General features: G+C 41.8%; 1 protein-coding gene across 2 annotated transcripts in view; it reads left to right on the forward strand.

Moving 5' to 3' along the window:
• The window catches only part of nr6a1a (nuclear receptor subfamily 6, group A, member 1a), a 92,195-nt gene that overhangs the window by 32,895 nt on the left and 39,226 nt on the right, over nt 1-20,074 (forward strand). Inside the window, exon 3 of one of the 2 annotated variants that reach the window (XM_084359854.1) lies at nt 14,538-14,561. The exons of the other annotated variant lie outside the window; for it this stretch is intronic. Within the exon in view, the coding sequence (XP_084215980.1) occupies nt 14,538-14,561 (24 nt within the window). The remainder of the gene's footprint in view (nt 1-14,537; nt 14,562-20,074) is intronic. 2 annotated transcript variants of the gene reach the window in all.

The following is a 20,074-nucleotide window of genomic DNA, read 5'->3' on the forward strand; positions in this document are numbered from 1 at the left end:
TCTTGTCTGCTAATCCCACCCCTGCAAACTGCCCCCACTCCCCCAACCCCCACCCCAGGCCCCCCTGCTGGTGTCCTGCCCGCCTGTGCTTCAGCCTGCTACACTCCAGGGCTGGGGACTGGGAGGCTATACGCTTTGTGTCAGCAGGCTCGCGGCTGAGCACTAACAAATCCTCATTGTCCCGCGCGGGAGTGGTGACAGAGGAGGAGGAGGGGGGCATCGCTGTCTGGTTTCTATTCAAATCCAGGTACACACACAGGCCTGGGAGGGAGCATGGGGTGCAGAGAGGCTTACAGAGCTCCAAGCCTGGGACTAAAGTCCAGCTCTGGGCCGGGCCGGGCCAGGCGGAGGTGTGGGGTCACAGGAGCCACTTGCACAACTGCTGCCCTCCTGAACTGAAGCTGATCAACAAGTGATAATTGATACTGGTCTTCACAAAACCACCAAGGTTCTGTAGCCATTTTAAGCCCAAAATGTCTAGTCCCTCACATTCACTTCCACAGATTCCAAGTGTTATCATTTTGTCAACAAAGGACTTTGGCTACCTGTAATCCTCCCACAATCTGCTACGTTTGTGCTGTCACTACTTGTGAAAGAACGCAGTGTTTTTTTTCTCATTTGGACACACAGCACTCTTGTATAAGAAGCTGTATGTAGGCTGAAGTGCATAGTGTAGAAGCATGTGTTTCACTAAAAGGCTCTGTTGATCGGGGTTACGGAGTGTATGACTTCAGTTGCCAGCCATTGCCGGTGATGAAGGCTGAGATGTGTATCTGGGTAACAAGACTCTACATGTAGAGGCATTTCAGAGAATGAGTTGTACTGTGCTCTCAGTCTGAGAGCCTCAGATGTGCTACATGTACACAACCTGAGTTTACTTTTAATGAATGTTTTCCAGACTTCAGTCAGGACTGTTCTTTTTATTTTTGTCCATCTGAATTTGTGACCTAAAGTGATGACACTTGTTTTTCAGTTCCTATAGCAGCTGTGTGTAGCTTCAAAGAGCTGCTTTTTCTCGTCATCACCAGTCGTCAGATTTCACCAGACTTATTTATGTGTGTGTTGTTTGTTCGTCCTGGTGTTAAGCCTTTGTGCTGTCTGTGAATGTGTTTTTCTGAAGGGTTGACTACAGCAGCAGCCGTGGTGTACATCTGTGATCCAGGGCAATGTTTTTCTCAGTTGTTCCTACTCCTTCTCTCACTCAGCTTTTTGCGGTGGATTAAGAGCTTTGGACAAAAGCAGACTGGAACAAAAAATATAGGGACAGCCAGTATTTCCTGTCACTAAATACATTCCAAACCCAGCGACCCCCACGCAAGCCGGCGGGGAAAACCAGCAAAAAAGGGAATCGAAAAAAACAACCTCTGTGAAAATTACAGTCTCTCCTATTCTTCCTCTTTGGTCGCTGTCTATATTTAACGTCCTCCTACATTTACACTTCCTTTGCTGCATTTTCCTCCCTTCACCGTAATAGTTTGCTAACTTTAGCAAGTCACTGACATTAGCTTTTTGACATTTTTGATTGGGAATCATTGCCGCTTTACAGAAGCCAACATTTCGACACAAACTGCTGCATAAGATTTTCACAATGATGTAGGGGAATTATTTTTAGATCATTCAAGTGATGCCTCAAGTGCCTGATTTTGAACCTGCTAAGCACGCTGGGGTTCCTCAAAGTGGGAGAGGGCGAAGTGCAAGATGAGCACTTTGAGAGGTGGTCATGAAGTAAAGCATGGTTGCCCCTAGCCCCAACCGCAACTCTAACCCTCATCTTAACTCTAAAGGCGGGTATCCCCTCCCCTTGTGGAGCGGAGCAGCAGCTGGCTGACCTGTCCCTCTGCTGCAGCCTCTAATGGCTGACCTGCCCTGTCTGGACGGCCCTGCTCGCTTTTGTCTACTGTCTGGCTCAGTTCCTCCCAGTCAAACATCGCTACTGGCTACCGCAGTCCGCATTCCCACAGAGCAAGCTTTTGAAAAAAAGACACACAGACACAGACACACAATCACACACACACACACTTTTCACACTTGGCACACTTTGTCCAGCGCACACAATCTCTCTGTCTTCCTCTCTCTCTCGCACATACATCCTTTTCAAAACTCTCCCACACACAGCCTCTGTCTGGTTTCACACATACACAGTTTTAGACAAACTGTACCAAGCACAGACGCTCTCACACACAGCATGGACAAATAGAAATGTCTTTTGTGCCTGCTATAAGTGAAAATTACAACTCCTTTTTAAAAAATTTGTAGAAATGCAGTACTGAAATTTTAAAGTTGGTGCTCGTGCATTAGTATAAAACAAAATCCGATTAAGTGGAAAAGTGGTAATGGCAAGTGTTTGAGTGAAGTTAGAAATGAAAAGACTCTGTGAAGGACAAGCAGTTCAAATACTCACCTGAAGCGTGGCCAAAAGTTCAGCAGCATGATTCTGTGGTGACTGGATGGCAGAAAAAAATCAAACACGAGAGCGAAAAGCTTCCATATTAGTGGACAACCTCATGTAGACAAGCTGAAAAGGTGCTGCTTAAATGGGTTGAACGGGTTCCTCTCGCTGTCTGTCTGCCTGTCTCTCTCTGTGTCTCTCCCAGATACACTCTCTCTCTCTCTCTCTCTCTCTCTCTCTCTCTCTCTCTCTCTCTCTCACTTGCGGATACACACTCATGACACACAGTCTTTCAGTCTGATCTCCCTGGCTCTAGTGGGACCTCAGCCAGTAGTTTGCAAATACAAGTGCCTTAAAAATCTCTCTCTCTCTTTCTCTATCTCACCCTTCCTCTCTCTCCTTCTGTGCTTCTACGTAGGTAAACAAGCACACGCATTCCCACATGCACGCACACACACACACACACACACACACACACACACACACACACACACACACGAGCCTGGCTACGACACAAGTTATTGAACTGCTCCACATTTTCTTGCATGCACTATATATGAGGCAGTTGACGGACAGGAGCACACACAGTCATGTGTGGAGCGAGGCCTGCTGTGATTGGCTCAAGGCCCGAGAGCTGAGTGGGGGCAGGGGCTGCTGTGATTGGTCTGAGCTCAGACCATTGAAAGTGGAAGACTTTTCTATTGAATGGCTGCTGCTTTGGGTGGAGTTTGGATGACACTGCTTGGGAAAAGAAAAACAACATTCTGAGACTTTTGTGTCTTTATTGGAGTTTTAACTGCTGTGGTTGGACAGTGGGGATATGATATTGGATGTATTCTTATTACGTATGAGAGGTTCATTATGAACGCAAATAAACTACTTAAATCATTACTAAATTATCAACAGTCTCCTATTCAATTTCTGTTACGTAATTGTTTCAGGTCTGTAATTTATCCATGCACCTTTTGGATAATGCTGAATTTTAGTTTTTTTTGATAAATGGATTAGCCAGCTGAAAGGAAAGGACACAAATCTAATTTTGATATTTGTTGTTGGAGTCTTTTTAAAATTAAAAATGCCAAACTCTCATTGGGTCCACCTTCTCAAATGTGAGAATTAGCTGATATTCTTTATTTTATATCATAATAAATAGTTTGTTTTTTTTGTTTTACTAATTTCTGACATTTTACGAACCAGAATATGAACTGATTTGACAGAAAAAAATTGTTAAATTGTTCAGTGATATAGATAATAATTACCTGCATCCCTAAATGTAGGATGCTTACCTTTGTTAATCTTTTCATTAATATCGAGATTAGTGAATGAATATAAATTATCTGCTTTCCATGCCTACATTAAATAAATGTGTTTCAACCTAACTGTGCTACCTAACCTAAGTCTCAGGGCCCAGACGCACCAAACCTTCATCAAAGAATAGTGACAATGAAGGCTGACTGTTGCTTGGCCTCACATCACCTGTGTCTCGGCTAAAAAGCTGCACTTGAACACACCACAAAGACTACAGCCAATAGCATATTATGTCCTGGCCTGCATGACAGGAAATACCTCTCCATACCACCAGGTGGCAATAGTCTGCATTCGTCATTCAAAAAGGAAAACGGCTGATATACAAACCGCTGTTATGATAAAGCAGTGTTCTATGACACCACTCTCGCGAATATAGCCACTTCTAATTGAGACTATATCAGATAAAAAGTTCCATACTCACTTGTGGAGACCAGCCAATCAGAGTGATTTCTCTCACCAGTGGGCCGCCGATTCTACATGATCAATCAGCTGAAAAGCCATCAACAAGCACTTACTGTCTCAGTCAGCCTGGTGTGTCAGGGGTCCTAACAAAGAGTCTTTGATAGTTTGATTGAAGTTTTATCTGCAACACTGTTCAGAAATTGTAAACATGAAGACTAAAACAATGCTTGGCAAAAGTTGCCCTAAAAAGAAAAAAATATGGACTATATTTGAGAACAGAGTGTCATCTGGATATTGAACCTAGTACTGACCAAAAAGTGTTAATTAGAATTTTATTTCTGGTAAGATCTGTAATCTTGTTTCTTATTCTTTAATATAGTTGTGAGGGTTAGGTCCTCAAGCATGTATTACTTATTGTTACTTGACTTGAATGTTAGGGCTTTACGTTGCAGAGTAATGTAAGGTCAGAGTTTGACACCAGAGGACTGTTTTCACATATATCTGCTGAAGTCGCTCTGTGCTTAAGTTAAATCTCAGTTTAACAGCTGGATGCACAAATAGCATGGAAGCCAAACATGGTCCAGTATGAAATTTACAAAAGAGTGAATTAGAAACCGGAAGACTCCAGTGCACATACGCTGATCCAAGAGGCTCTCATCCAAGAGGCTTCCTCGGTTGTAACTAACTGGAGGGGAGTTGCAGGCTTTTAAACTCTGTGTGGGAGTGTCCTTACAGAGTCGCTAAGGACACGTGTGAGCTCTGAGTTTCAGAGTCGTTAGGGCCACTTTTGGGTCATTGACTTAACCGGCCTTCATGTGGGTTGCTAGTGCTAGGTGAGCCCAAGTGTGAATGGCTGTTAAGCTGTCTGGGGAGGGAACTGGGCAGACGGATTCTTTTACTTTTACTCCTCTTTCAAACCATCTGTCTTCTCTGGCCAAGATGTTGTCCTCACATTGTTGTCCTCAAACGAATGATTTGTCTCCTTCAGATGTAAGTGGACAGCAGAGTCTTGACCTGAGGTTGTTTTGTTTCCCCAATGTAATCTGTGCAGTCCTAACTGCATTGCACAGCATAAACTACATTACTCTGTTTATGCATGGGTGTTTTGTCCTTAGGATGGACACGTTTCTGCCCCAGTGTGTTGGTAGGTTTGAAGTGAACCGGGATATGAGGTTTATTAAAGATCCTCCTGAGTTTCTCAGATGTTCCTGTGACATAGGGAATGACAATGTTGTTACATTTTTCCGTCTCCTCCTCTCTCTTTGCTCTGGATCTTTTTGTGGTTTTGACAAAGGTCCAGTTTGGGTAGCCACAGGTTTCAAGTGCTCCCCTGATGTGCTTCTGTTCTTTCTCTTTCCCCACTGTCTTAGTTGGCACAGTCTCAGCCCGATGGTTTAGGGTTCTGATGTGACACCTTCTGTACACCTCAATGTGCTTCTGTCTTCTTCAATGTGTACTGCACAGTCCAAGAAGGGTAGACTGTCTCCACTGACATCTTCCCGCATGGACTCAATGTTATTGTCCACAGCATTAATGTGTTCTGTGAAGGCTTCCACTTCCCTTGTTCTGATTTTGACCAAGGTGTCATCAACATACCTAAACCAGTGGCTAGGAGCAGTTCCTGTGAAGGTAATCAAGGCTCTGCTCTCAACTTCTTCCATGTAGAGGTTGGCCACTATTGGGAGCGGAAAAGAGACCAGAACATCACCATCTTGCCGGTAGACAAAGGGAGATGCACTGTATTGCTAAACACAGCTACACAAACTACCACACCAAAGTCACTGATCTGCTTAGTGATACTAACACCTATGAGACACTGAGGCGACACTGAGGACAAAGCCATTGACAGGCCATTATATTACAGACTGTGCTCCGGGGAAGCTATCCCATGTATCTATGGACTCCCCAAGATGCACAAGGAAGGAGCACCACTCAGACCCATCATCAGCAGCATCAACTCAGTTACCTATAACATATCAAAGCACTTAGCCAGTATCCCAGTCTCTTTTTTGGTCGGTTCGAAAGAGGAGTAAAAGAATCCAGCTATGTCAAACTGGAATGACCGTCTTTGAACAGCGGAGGTGGACTAAGACATTACTTATCACCCACCTACAATGCAGTACTGAGTTCCCTCCCCAGACAGCTAAACAACCTTTCACACCTGGGCTCACCTATCCCTAACAACCCACATGAAGGCCAGTTGGGTCAACGAACCACAAACGTCGTCAAGAAACTGAAACAAGTCCAGTTGCCTACGATACAGCACTTAGAACTACCATGACCTGGATGACTGAGAACCTTCATCAACATATTTCAGTTGAAGACATTTCCTGTCCAGTAGTTGCATTTATGAAATGAAAAAATGCTTGCATACTCATAGCTTTTGGATATTTATTTATTTTACTTTTGGAAGAAGACATATATGCAATGTTTAAACTATGTAAGCTACAGCTACTTGTGTTTGGACAACATTAAATATTGTCGTATTCACTCTTCAGAGAAAGGTATTGAAATATCTTTGTTTTGATATCAATACTGAGACTGTAATGATACTAATGTAGAAAAAGGAAACAAAGACTTAACCTGTACAAAGCTCTCTATAACAAAAATGAAATCTACATAAAACTCACATTGCTCTAAGACATTTTACTCAATCCTTTTTTTGAAATAACTACATTTGATAAGGTTATTAGTGCTATTTTCAGTGTAAGGATAGCAAAGATGTAAATCTGGCGACCCAGTCCACCACTGTCGTAGTGTTGTATGAAATTGGTGCCGTTGATCTCTTGAGGGTCAATCTATATCAAAAACATGGAGTATGGCTCTTGTTTTATGGAAGTAATTTTTGTGCTGATATGTCCTCACAACTCTGGTAAGACAAACCTGTGTAAATGTGTATGTTTTCCATCCTCCTGAGTGATGACGGCATAGCGAGGCCTGGAGCGCCGCCAAGTGCTTTCATTCACACCTGATTAGATCACTTTGACCTGGATAACATGCAGCACTCACGCTTGGCAACACGCTGCCACACAAGCCTTTTGTTCGGCCTTAATAAAATACTGCTCCAGCACCGCTTGCCTCAGATTGAGATGTTAGTACAGATACCTCAGTGGAGGTCAGGTCAGCTGAGTTACTGTACCTGTCCATTTGATCCTCCATCTGAAGATCTTGCATGTGGTTTATTCACCTGAATCACATACATACCCATACATGTAGGCCATACAGATCGATTCTCAATTTTCTGTTCTGTCTGACTTGTATGATAGGACAGCAAACCACAAAGCACAGATTTGTGCAATGCTTTGTCTGCATTTCTGCTGGCAGACATTCTGATCTCATGGTGTTAATATTTTGTGAAAGTACCAATAGTCATCCCTACAATATATATCCCTATTGATATTTGATTTTGTCGCCCAGTCCTAGCATTTCTGAAGTGCTTTTTGAGGAGATTTCAATATATTGAGACATCATTGTGTACATATTGCAATATAAGACCTTAATGCCAAGCCCTAGTTTAAGTATTAAGCATGTTGACTGTTTCACATTGAATGCCTGCATTCTTGGTGAGAAATCTTTCGCTGAATTAGATGTTTTTTGTACAGGGATAAGTCTAGGACGTGCATGTGAAAACTTGGAGCCTAGCTTAATCAAAAGATACACTAACAAACCCATTAGGTGTCTTGTATATCGAATCTGGCTAGTTAGCAAAACAGTCAACAATTCATCACAGTCAGTTGGGTTTTGTTGTGGTATGACAGCCCAGGCACATCAAACCGACATCAAAGAACTGGTTCTCTTCTCATGCACTGATCCACTTAGCTGAAGTGACCAATCAGAGCGATTTCTCTCACCGGTGGGTTACGCCACAGATCCAACATGCTCAAATCGTCCAAAAAGGCACTGACAAGAAAAAAAGTACAATAATCCGGATAGATATTGATTTTCATGCGCATGCCTTCAATTGTAAATGTTTTGACATTGGAGATTAAATTCCTTTATGAAATAAAAGTTATGAGTTATTTGATGAAAGCCACAATTTCACAGTTATTATTAATTTTATTTTGTAGGGCCATGGCTGCACATCTCCGCACTATGTCTTCACATTAGCATGTTGTTCTGTATCGAACACGGCATCTCGGTAAGAGATCAGATCAGCTAATTATCCTGGCGGGCCTCTCTCTAAAACGCCTCTTTGTTGTGCTAATGCGCTCTCTCTGATAGCATCTCCATCCATAACCTTCTCCATGTGTACAGATAACCTGGAGGGGTTGGAGTTGTGTATGTAGGGCGCTGGGAGTTGGGTAGTAGGGATTGGAGGGGGTGCAGCATGTCCTGCAGCTGTGCCTATGATGACAAGCCTGTCCTCAACCTGCCCTCCGCCAGACTAAACACAACACACAGCTCTACCTGCAGGACTTCCTGCCTGCCTTTCCATCTGCAGTTCCACTTGTCCTGTGAGTGGTGAGGATGCGTTGCAGTTTTGGGATCTCAGTGGTACGTCTCTGCATTGCGAGCTGTAGTTAAAGCACCGATGGCTCTCTGTTGAAGTGGGATTGGTAGGTTGGCTGCTCGCCGATGTGCACTGGCCTGACTGAATGCACTGAACCAGGTTTTTGTGCCCATAGCAGTTCTGAGGGAGTCATGCTTGATCTTTCCGGGCCACATGGAAACTAGGTCACTGTGCTGTGCTGTCATTTGTGCCTCTCTCCTTGTATGTGTGTGTGTGTGTGTGTGTAGAATAAAACGGTAAAATAGGGCTTTTACATAAGGATGGGATGGGTTCCACAGATATGCAGTATTGCTGTTGCGGAGATTCTCTCCAACTGCAGCACAACCCCCCACCACCAGCATCCCCCACCCCCTTTGTGTGATGCCATACTGGGAGAGAGCTAGATAGAAAGAAACAGAAAGCGAGAGAGGGAGATGAAATTCTCATCCTTGGTTCAGATCCTTAAGAACGCTTGGGAAGGCAGGATCTTATTATCACAGCAAATTTGCAATGTGCAGAGTGGAGGAGATTAGATGCGTCTTGCCTTTGAAGTGTATTTTCCAACCATTGTGCGATGGCAAATTCCATCAAGTGTTGGAGGGAGCTGTGATAAGAGGCACGGGTTATGAATGCTGCGGCATTAAAAGCCGTCATTTGAGCAATAAGATGAAACGCTCACAAACTCCTGCTAAATGAAAAATATTTCCCCTCATTTCAGCACTGTCATTCATAACTATGTTGTGGAAAAGCCACAGATACTAAAATAACAGGTGCACTGGATAGCATATAAGAGCTTGGATAAATATGTCAAAATATGTGACATATGGATTATACTTCATGTAAAGGATGGAGCATTGGCCTTTGAATATGGGACTCCCTTTTATCTTTCTCTTTTTCATGTTTGTTCTCCCAATCAGCACCATTTAATTCAGATGATGCTGGATTCGATTGTTTAAATCCTTTCTCTTATGCAAATTCACATCCATAGCAATTAATTAAAATCAGGTTTAATCCACAGATGATGCCACATTTTAGTTTGCACTGGAAGAGAAGGCGAACAGGATTTTTTTTCTCCAAAGAACTGAGTGGAAAACAACATTAGAAGGGCTCAGATTTCCAGAGCAGACACGAAGGTGCTGCTGGACTTTGATCAGGCCGTCGCTGTGTGTTCTCCTCAGCTCTTTGACCTTCACATTGAGTGCTGCGGCTTCCCAAGGGTTTGCTGTCAGGATGGGGCCGGCGGGGGTAATGGGAGGGTGAGCAGGAATCATCACTGCAGTGACCTGCCCGCTCCCAGTTCCCCCCTCTCAGGGTTCCTCAGGGGCGAGAGAGTTGCAGGGTTTGAGGACATCCCAGGGGACCCAGCTGAGGAGTGACATCCCCAGCCTGGGCCTCAGATCCTGTTGCAGCTTCAGACCAAACACAAACAGTGCAGAGTGGCTAGAGGTGTCTCAACATGCCAGGACACATACTGCTTCTACAGTTGGTCAACTTTGTCTTATTCTTCTTTGACATCTAAGAACATTGCAGTTTAGGAGTGCAAAGCAAAAAATGCTAAATAAATCACTCTTCATATGTCAATCGTCCAGAATTCCATTTTTAAATTAAATTTCATTCTATCGTTGGTTCTCAGAGCTCATATGTGTGGGGTTTTCAGCTGTGTCAGCTGCTAGCTTTATGTCTGTGGGTTAGTTCATCAGTTTACTGTGCATGTACTATAGCCAAAAAAAGTTTTTTGTTTTTTGATGAGTTGTGTACTTACATTATCCCGAATGTTTTCACCAATTCAGTGCGTTTCATTTGGTTGCTTTCGCTATAACTTCCAGGGAAACATTAGATGATATACCAGAGGGTAAGGAGGGAAGTCGACGAATGTGATGAAATGTAACGTGAATAAAACATTTGTGCCTGAGTCATATAAAATAGATTTTCATCTGCAATGGCGGCTGTCTGACAATGAAGATGACTCCCTACGCTACTTCACAACATCATCAGACAATGTCTTTTGTTTTTATTGTTTTGATTTCGAGGCCCCTCGCAGCAGAAGTTACATACTGTGCATTTGAGTATTGTGGTTATTGTTGGCTTTTTGCAGCAATCGGATCTCTCAAAATGTCTGTAAACCAGAGGTCTTCCTTCTTTTATTGGGATTAGGGATTAAAAGACACAGCTAGATTTCTGCTGATTTCCTTGCCAGGTATATATGCTTGATGGGCTTCTTATAGGGCTTTTGTGGGTGCCTGTGGAAGTATTGCTTTGACAGCAGTGTTGAGGGACTGTGTCTTTGTATTCAAAATCCAAACTCTAACAGAAACTGAAAAAGTGAAGCTGTATGTAGGTGTAGGGTATGAGCATAACTACTGCAGTATCTTGTTTATGTCACATTAGCACCAAGCTGGTTTCAGTTCTTCACAAATGTGCTTTTTAAATGTTGTCTTTGTTGTGGTATTTTTGCACTGCTCTTTAGAAGATTAATGCTAATCTCATCAGTTTCCATTTCTGTAATGGTGATCTATATATCCCATTAAAACTATAACCACCTGAGTAGCATTTATTTTGACAGAGTTCTCTCTAAACCTAAGCTTCTTATCATGTCTGCCCACCAAAATTAAGTGCTTCAGCTAGCTAGCCTAACAACTGTACCAAAATAACAGGCATTGCAGGTCTTTTTAAAAAAGTGATAAATTCCGCAGATGATTTATCATTAGATTTGTGACCACCATTTTTGACTCTTTTTTTTTGGTCCAAGTGTGACAAACTATTTCTAGATTCACAGTAACATTAACAAAAAATGTATCAGTTGCTTTCAAAACCTCAGTTCCACAAAACCCATCCAGTTCTAGATGTTAGCATTGTCTACTTTACATGTACATAAACCTGTGCAATAGGCACGCATGGGCTTACTATAATTAAGTTACATTAGCTGCAAGTTGTACCATTTTTACACCAAAATTAATGTGTATATGCAGGTTTTTCTAAAGTAGGAAAACTCAGTGTTTGCTTCTTTCTTTCTTTCTTTCTTTCTTTCTTTCTTTCTTTCTTTACATCTTTCTTTCTTTCTTTGCATCTTTCTTTCTTTCTTTCTTTCTTTCTTTCTTTCTTTACGTCTTTCCTTCTGTCTGTCTGTCTGTCTGGTCATGTTTATCATCAAGCATGCACTGGAACAAAGACAAGGAACCATAAAAAGCAGTTGGTCATATACCTCATCAGGTGTGTTAGTTGTTTAAATAAGTCTTAAAATAAGTAGTTTTTTCCAGAGCTGTTGACATCGACTTCTTTCTCGTCTCTGTTGACAGTTGCTCATGTGCAGTACTGATCAGGCATCTGGCAAGCATCGGGTGCTGACATGGAGGTCACTGACAGTGGGACGGTGGTTACTTTTAGATATCTTTTACTGATTTTAGTCTTTTTCAACTCAAGACTGAACGATGTTTGAGCGCTGCTTTAACAGAGACAAGTACGAGAGAAGAGAAATGTGAGAGTATTAAACTGCAGTACAGTGACTGCAGTTCCAGATAATGTATAGTATTTCCAGGTTACCTGGTCACTTGAAAACTCTCTATCAGTATGATTTGGCTTGCATTCAGCACTGACTTTCATCAGAATAATTGGATTTTAAGAGGAAACTTTGTATGTTGGTTTGCCTTGTGTGGCAGGAATCCAAGACTGAGACAAGATGATGGTTGGCTCCTCTGTCAGATACTCTTTCTAAGATGCTCCCCACATGCTGCTAGTGAAATATTGAGTTGGTTTTTGGGGAAGCCTTCCCACAGAGTTTGGCTGGGTATTTTTAGACTACAGTCTCTAAGTGAAGGTCTGAGAAACTATACTTATGGGGTGACACTCCCTTTTCACTACTGATCCCCCACCCTTTCCCTTTTCCTTTTCACAATTTCTCTTCTACCCTTGCTTCCTGTGTCTCTGGATTGGCTTTTCCAAACACTTCAAGGATTGCATAAAATGCACCTCTGAGGATAAATGTAAGAATGGTGTTTGATGTACTCTGCGTCATTAAAGGATTCATGAACTGTTTTATATATGAAGGCTTAATGTTTCCGTGCTGACAGCTGACTGATCCCTCCCAGGTGCTTTCATTTGTGTGCATACGGAAGCATAGCTCCATCCTTCTGCTTTCTTGTTGAAGTGGAACTATAGCAGCATTGTATGCACAGTCGTAGGGGCCCCCATAGAATAATTCATTTGATGCTTTGATAAGTGATAATGGATCCAGCAAGGTATAATTCATATGACCCAGATCTCTTTAGGCTTCCACAAAGTGTCCCACTACCTCATTGAGCACCCCCTTCTTTCAAGACTCTCTCGTTTGGTTGAAGAGGGACCATTTATTATTTAAATCCCTCCATAATTCATTCATTCTCCACCAATACACCCTCCATTGCTCATTCCTCATCTAGTACAAATTAGCATGAGCTCTGTATCTGTGTGTCTGAAAACAGAACAGAGAAAGTAAGCAAGCAGAAAGAGATAGTAGCATCTCAGTCCAACAGAGACGGCTCGGTGCTTATTTCTACAGTCCTCCCCATGATGTGATGCTGTGTGACATATTGAGTCTAATTTGTAGCCTAAAGAACCAAACAGCTGTGGCCTATTTTGTTTAGCTGTTGTTCGGGTGATGTCACCATTTCTGCCTTGTAAGGCTGCCTTGCTCTCGGCGTGAGGATGTCAGGAGAATTTCCGCTAAGCTGCTGATGAGGAGGGCAGGGGTTGTGTAGCCTTTAGATTAATCTGATAAGTCAACCGAGGGTGTTATGTGCAATTTTTAAGACATCTATTTACCACTGTTAAATATTCACACATGCCCTGTTGCTATATTTGACATGACTCATTTTTTATATAATGAATAATGGTTTAATAGGCATCGGATGAGGATGTTATGGGGGATGGGGTTGCATTACATTGTCCTAATTCTACAAGAATTGCTATTGCTGTTAGTATTTTAAAGAGTCGCTCTACTCAAATCACAAAAATCACATATTGTCTCACTAACCCCAGTGGTATCTAGTCGTGCAGATAGGTTTTGTTTGCCTGGTAATGAGATGTGGTTTCACTATATAAATGTGAAAACTGTTGACGGTGCGTTCAGTGGATTATCCAGAGTAACTGGGACTCGTTTCTGGGAAAGGATGTTGCTGTTGAATTTTTTAAATGTAAATTTGTGAGCACTGCAAATCTCTTTCCATTCACTTCAATTTCATTGGTGGGAAATCAGAGACAATGAAAAGAAAACCCTAAACACAGGAATGAAAAAAATAATAAGAATGAAATTTTAAACAACTGTTGTCAGTTGAGAAATACAAACATTTGTTTGAGAGCAGTTGCTCTCAACATACATACACACACATACACAAATAACTTGATTGCAAAACATCTGCTTCATTGCATTATGCAACATGTGCGTTTATAACCTGCCCACAACTGGACTTGTATTATGTGAATTTCTTTTATTATTCAACATAATATTTCACAGTTTAATTTTATTGAGACTTCAGTTGTTTGAGTTTGACATTGAGAAGGACGTGTCCCATCTGTACGTCCCTGAATTAGGGTGAACTGAATATAAAACATTATTGTAAACATTGTTATATAGCACATAACTCATGCCCCTTTTCCAGAAAAGTCTTCCAAAGTGCAAGTAAAGAATCGTATATTTATTAAAATGGACATTTTAGAATTCTGTAAATGAACTCTGGAACCACCTACATGCCAGTGATTTGCCTGCACCATAGTGCAGCCGCTCTGGGTTTAGTATGCATACCTGTCCCTTCTTGCAGGACGGGCCTCAGCATGTCAGGCTGAGTGTCTCGACTTAGCACATAGGACATATCTAAGCAGTGAGGGACCAGCCTTCTTCACTGGTAATGTTATGTCTGACATTCCATCTCTAGTGATCATGTATATTGATAAGGCTTCTGTTTTCCTTTTCCACAGATGCAATCAATGAAAGTAATCTAGGTAAGTGGAAACCTCTGAGTTTTGATCTTGTGAAGTGCTGTTTAAAGAGGCCCTATTATGTTCATTTTCAGGTTTATGCTTTTATTTTAGGAGTCTTCCAGAATAGTAGCTTAAGCTAGCATTATGTTGAAAAAATATGTTATTTTTACTCATATTGTCCATACCACTATAATCATCCTCTGTCTGACATGCTCTGTCTTAGCCAAGTCTTCCTTAAGGCCTCCTTCCTGAAAGCACATGCAAAGCTAAGCTAAAAGTCTGCTCTGATTGGTCAGCTCACACAGGCCTGAGCCTGGGTTCTAGCTCACCAAGTCTCCGGTCAGCCATGCCAGTGATTCTGGTTTAAGTTAGAGGCACTTCTACCGTGAATATCACCACAATAATTAAACATTACTAGCTAGCTTCTAGAGCTTCTATCCCAAAAACTTCACCACTGCACGTTTGAGAATTAATATGATCCGTATTAGTCTCAACCTCGAACAAGAGACGGTGATGGAAAAATATTTAAAAAATCAGCATCCTTTACTTTAATGCATGCCACAGCATTGCACCAGAAAAGGGGTGAGTGTCCACCCAGGTGTTACACTTTGATCACTGCCAATTGGAGCTGGAGCCAATAACCACCTGTGACCACTGCAGCTCGTTTGACCTTGGAATGAATGTAGGTCGTACCCTTTCCCATTGAAGACAAAAGCCAGGTGTTAGTAAATGGTTATAACACACTAAAGGAAAGAGAAAAATCACAAGATGGCCTCTTTAATGAAGGTTATCTGTTAAGATAGCACAAAATGTTCCATCAACTGACATGCTGTAGTGTGATGTATTTCTACTGCAATAGGCCGTACAGCTCCTGCTGCTAGATACTAGTTTCTTCCAATCTTTGTTTTTCATTTTAAGTGAAACATTATGAAACCACGCATGTTGCTGAACTTTGTAGATACCCTGAATAATGTTGGTCTAGGAAAGTTGTCGAGCATTTGCAGTTCACACTGTGTTTCATCCTTTGGCATTGTTATTTGTCCAGTGACACATTTACCAGATCGCGCTCCTTCTCCTTCGTTGGTCTTGTGACACTTTTTGACATCAGCTGGGTTTAGACTGCTGACTCCCTCACCTGCTCTGTGAAGCTTTCATGCTTTTGGCAGACACATTTTCCTGCAGTACAGGTCATTTACTAGCATACTCAATGCAGATATCCATCTTTTGTTATTCTTGACTTCTGTCATTTTTTTACTTTATGAGGACTTAAGTCAAGACTGGAGTAAAGTTCAATATTTTTGCCGAATATGTGGAGTAGAGGTATTCAGTAGAAGAAAATTGAAATTCTCAAATAAAGTACCTCAATAATTTATTTAATAACTGAATACATATTCTTTAATTTCCACCAATGGATACCACCATCATCAGGTCGAATAATAAACAATGATGAGAGTCCATAATGGGAGTAAATCAACAATGTGGTTCACAGAGAACAATTTGCTGCTCAATATCAGCTGAACCAAGGAGCTGATCGGTGATTTTAGAAAAAAGGAGGCAAGACACACAGGAGCAGGTGAACACTTTTAGGTTCTATAGGTTCTCAGTGATGGTAATTCTGTCTTGATTATCACACATCACCACCCTTGTCAAAAAAGCACAGAGAAGGCTCTACTTCCTACAGAAAAGGTGACAGTAAATATACCTTGTATACTGCATCACTTGATAGTATCAGCACAATTGTCAATGCTGTTGCTGCTACAGTACAACTATTACCCCTTTTCCACTGATCAAAAGTCCCACTTAAACCCGCTAAGATTGGGCTTTTGTGTGCAATGGGAATGTGTAAACTCTGCATTTACACCTGGGTCAGTTGACTCTGCAGTAGACACAGGTTTTTGTCACCTCAGCTTGGCTCGGCTTTGATCTAAACGTAAGACCTGGGTAAACACGCTAAATTCCGCCGTGCAAAGTGACGAGGCATTATCAACATCTACTGGTGGTGGGTAAATAAAGAAGGAATTTGGGATGCAGTCTATTAAGGATGTTTAAATTTCTGGACACAGTGTTGGAGGGGGAGCCCCGTTCATTCCTATGAAAGCTGCTCAGTGGTGTTTTGAAGTCAAAAAGCTCGACGTCCCGGCAGTGAAAATACCTGGATCACTGACCGAGCCGGCTATCTTCCAATTAAGCTCCTGTATAATTTAAAGGGGGATACAATAATTTAATCCTGCAGTTCTTCTAGACTTTCCAAATGTTATTGGACCGAATGGCTCAAATTATGATAATAAAACAAGTCATGTCATGGGGGCAATGGGTCTGTTGTTGTTTTCTCTTCTGTTACAACTGTTTCTGGTGCATTCGTGACGTACAACGTAACGCTTCAGATAGACAGATGGGCTGCCTCGCCTGCGGGAAGTGGGAATGGGGTCAGGTGGTGATTTTTAGTGGGTTGACCTGCGTTTAAAAAACCTGTGTAGACCCACTAATTTTGGTGGAAAAGTGGTATCAGATAAGAGTCAAATAATGCTACTTAGGCTATCACTACTATTGCCACCACTACTTAGACTTTTGCTTTGCTTCACATTTTGATACAAAGCTTCGGGATGTCAAGCCATTGTTTGGGTATTTTCAGATGTATTTTATCAAGAAATATCTCTATTTCTGTCTCTGATGGTGCCAGTAGTTTGTGTACAGGCATGTTTTGTGTAGCCAGTGGTTGCACGATGCCCAGTGGCAAGAGCCTAATAGATGGTGGTTTGCAGCTTGAATTTGGCAGAACTACATGGGTTCAGTTTGGTCCAGTCTCATAGATGCAAGTACAGCCTGGTTTTCTGGTTCTAGGCCCATGCAGAACTCTAGCACCACAATGAAAACATTTTTATTTAGTGTTTTTTATGAAAAAGAAATGCATAGTAAATCAATATAGTAATATCCAGCATCCAGTAGAGCAGATCTGGCGTAAAACAGATGAGTGGAGTCTGGATCTTTCTGTACTGTCACAACCCAGTACCCAGACGATTGGTATGTAACTGTACTGATTATAATGTATGATTAACATAGTTATACAGGCTGTGGGCTACAGCATGGAGGCTTGTCACATTCCTGCGTTCCACCTACTGCAGGGAAGAATGTTCCTGGACAAACCTGCCTCAGCGCTGTTTCCTTATAATTCTCAGTGTTTGCTTTAATCCGCTTGAAGTGTGAGATGAGTGGGGTTTACTGCATAAGGACATTTCACGCAGTGTCAGGTATGTGGTGAAGTTATATATTTGCTAATATACAGAACATAACACAGAGGGGGGAAATGGAATATATGGGTGTTGTTCTGATATGGTTGCTCCTTGCTAGTGCAGTGATTTTTATATCACACCACATAACCAGCTCAAGAAATCTTTGGAAGTTGCTACATAATGCCACATTTGCATTTACCATAAAATGAGCCATGTAAAAACAGATTTTCTTGGAGTAATTAAAGGCAGGGTATAGCATATCTATGGCAGCAAATCCACAGATATACAGTTAGTTCAAAACCATAAAACATGTATTATGTTTCTGCAACAGACATAACATGCAGCAGAGCTGAGGGGACACATTGTTTAGAGCAGCAGATACAGTATCTATCTCTGTTTGAGTCAGAGGGTCAGCATCCCTTTCACAAAGAAAACTTAGTATCTACATTGTAAAAAGCAGCATCACATAGGGTAGCACTAATGGCAGTGAATATATACACATATATTGCTAAATTAAGTATCAAAGAGTACCAATTCACCAGCTGCAAAAAGAAAGTCCAATGGTGTAAGTCCATTAAACAGTTGGTCAATCGAAAAGAAAATTTAAACAGCAACTATTTTGATAACTGATTAATTGTCATTTATTGTGATTAAAGTTTAAGCAACAGTTGATGGTTTCCTTGGTCTTTACATTATAGTAATTTCAACCCTGTGGCCAGGATAATATTTTGGCAGTTAACGTTTCTGCAAACCACTGATATGTTAAAATTTGTATGTGTTATTCATACCATATGGGTGCTATGGCAACGGCGGCGCATGAAGATGCAGCAGTCGGTAATTCCTACAAATTCTGCCACATTTTTGTTTTTTTTAACAGTTTTTTTTTTTTGCTTTATTGCTGAAACATATACTGCCCATGGCAGAAATACTGTCATTGGCATTGGAGAAGAGAGCGGGTGTTTTGGATTAAGAGCAGAGAAACCATCACTGCCTTTCCACCAGGCCGACAGAGTGCAGGACTACAGTGGATGAGAGGTGGACTCGGTGTATAAAACATCGATGCTTGGTGCTCACACACAGTCAGAGTTTTTGTGTGATGAAACCAGGTATTCAGCCAAAACATGATATATTCCTAACCCTAACCGAGTAGTTTCTGTGCATAAACCATAAAACAGTGGGTGCGCGGAGACACCAAACTTTCGTGAACTCCAACGGATGATCTCGTTTTCATGGAGACACATGTGGTGTGCACGGAGGGGAGGGGCTGTGTGTGTGAGACGCGTGAGTGACAGAGAGACGGAGGGAGAGCCGGGAAAGGAAACCGAAACGCAATATGTGACGGTCGGTGTTGATTCTGTGGCGCACCGCCACGAAATCGTCAATGTGTGGGAAACACTGATGTAGCCCCTTTCTCAAATCACAATTAGCCTCAAGAGGCTTAACAAGCTACACAGCATGCAACACCCTCAGCCTTCAGACCCACAATTAGGACAAGGAAAAGCTCTCCAGAAAAGACTAACTGAAATTTTAAGAAGACCAACAGAGGAGGGATCCCGCTGTCAGGGCAGACTGCTATGCAATGTTGTGTGTACAGAATCGATCAACCAAAAAGTCACAGTATATACAAATTTTGATCACAGTAAGATATATGCAGATTGTAAAGCGTAAGTGAGGAGTATGGAACCAGGAGGACGTTGAGCAACTACAGGGGGTGCCTGATAGGTAGGACCTGATCCACTCTTAAACATGGCGACCGGAAAAGGGACAGGCCGGACAAACTCAGTTATGCCAGTTACACAGCAGTAGCTAAAGTTAGCTAACATTAGCCATGGTAAACTACTGGTCTTGCCCGACCAAGTATGGCGAGAGCAGTAAAACACCTGAAGGTGTTGAATCAAATGGTTATGATTGCTGCTTATGAGCTCAAGCTTTCATTCATAAGAATAAGATTGTTTGCTAGAGTAATCGATAATGAAATGTAATGTTTATCCCAGCCGTAGAATTCACTGGTATCATTTTTAAATGTTAAATGCTTTCTGCACAACTGATCTGCAGACAGACAAATCAACAAAATGGAGCATATTTAATAAGAGTTTGTTGGGAAAATAATGGATGCTACCATGCTCATTGCATATCATTTGCAAGTAGCAGCAACTTGGTCAAATATTTTTGAATCTTGCTATTGCTGTTCAAGCATGTAAAAACAGCAATGTGTGCTTAACATTTAAATCTTTTGAAAAAATTCCTGCTACTATTTCTCACATGTCACAACCTGGGTGGCACTTCTTTACCTGAAAGTTGCAC

The sequence above is a fragment of the Pagrus pagrus genome (genome assembly GCF_965226575.1).
Source record: "Pagrus pagrus genome assembly, chromosome: 8".
In the NCBI taxonomy this organism is placed as follows: domain Eukaryota; kingdom Metazoa; phylum Chordata; class Actinopteri; order Spariformes; family Sparidae; genus Pagrus; species Pagrus pagrus.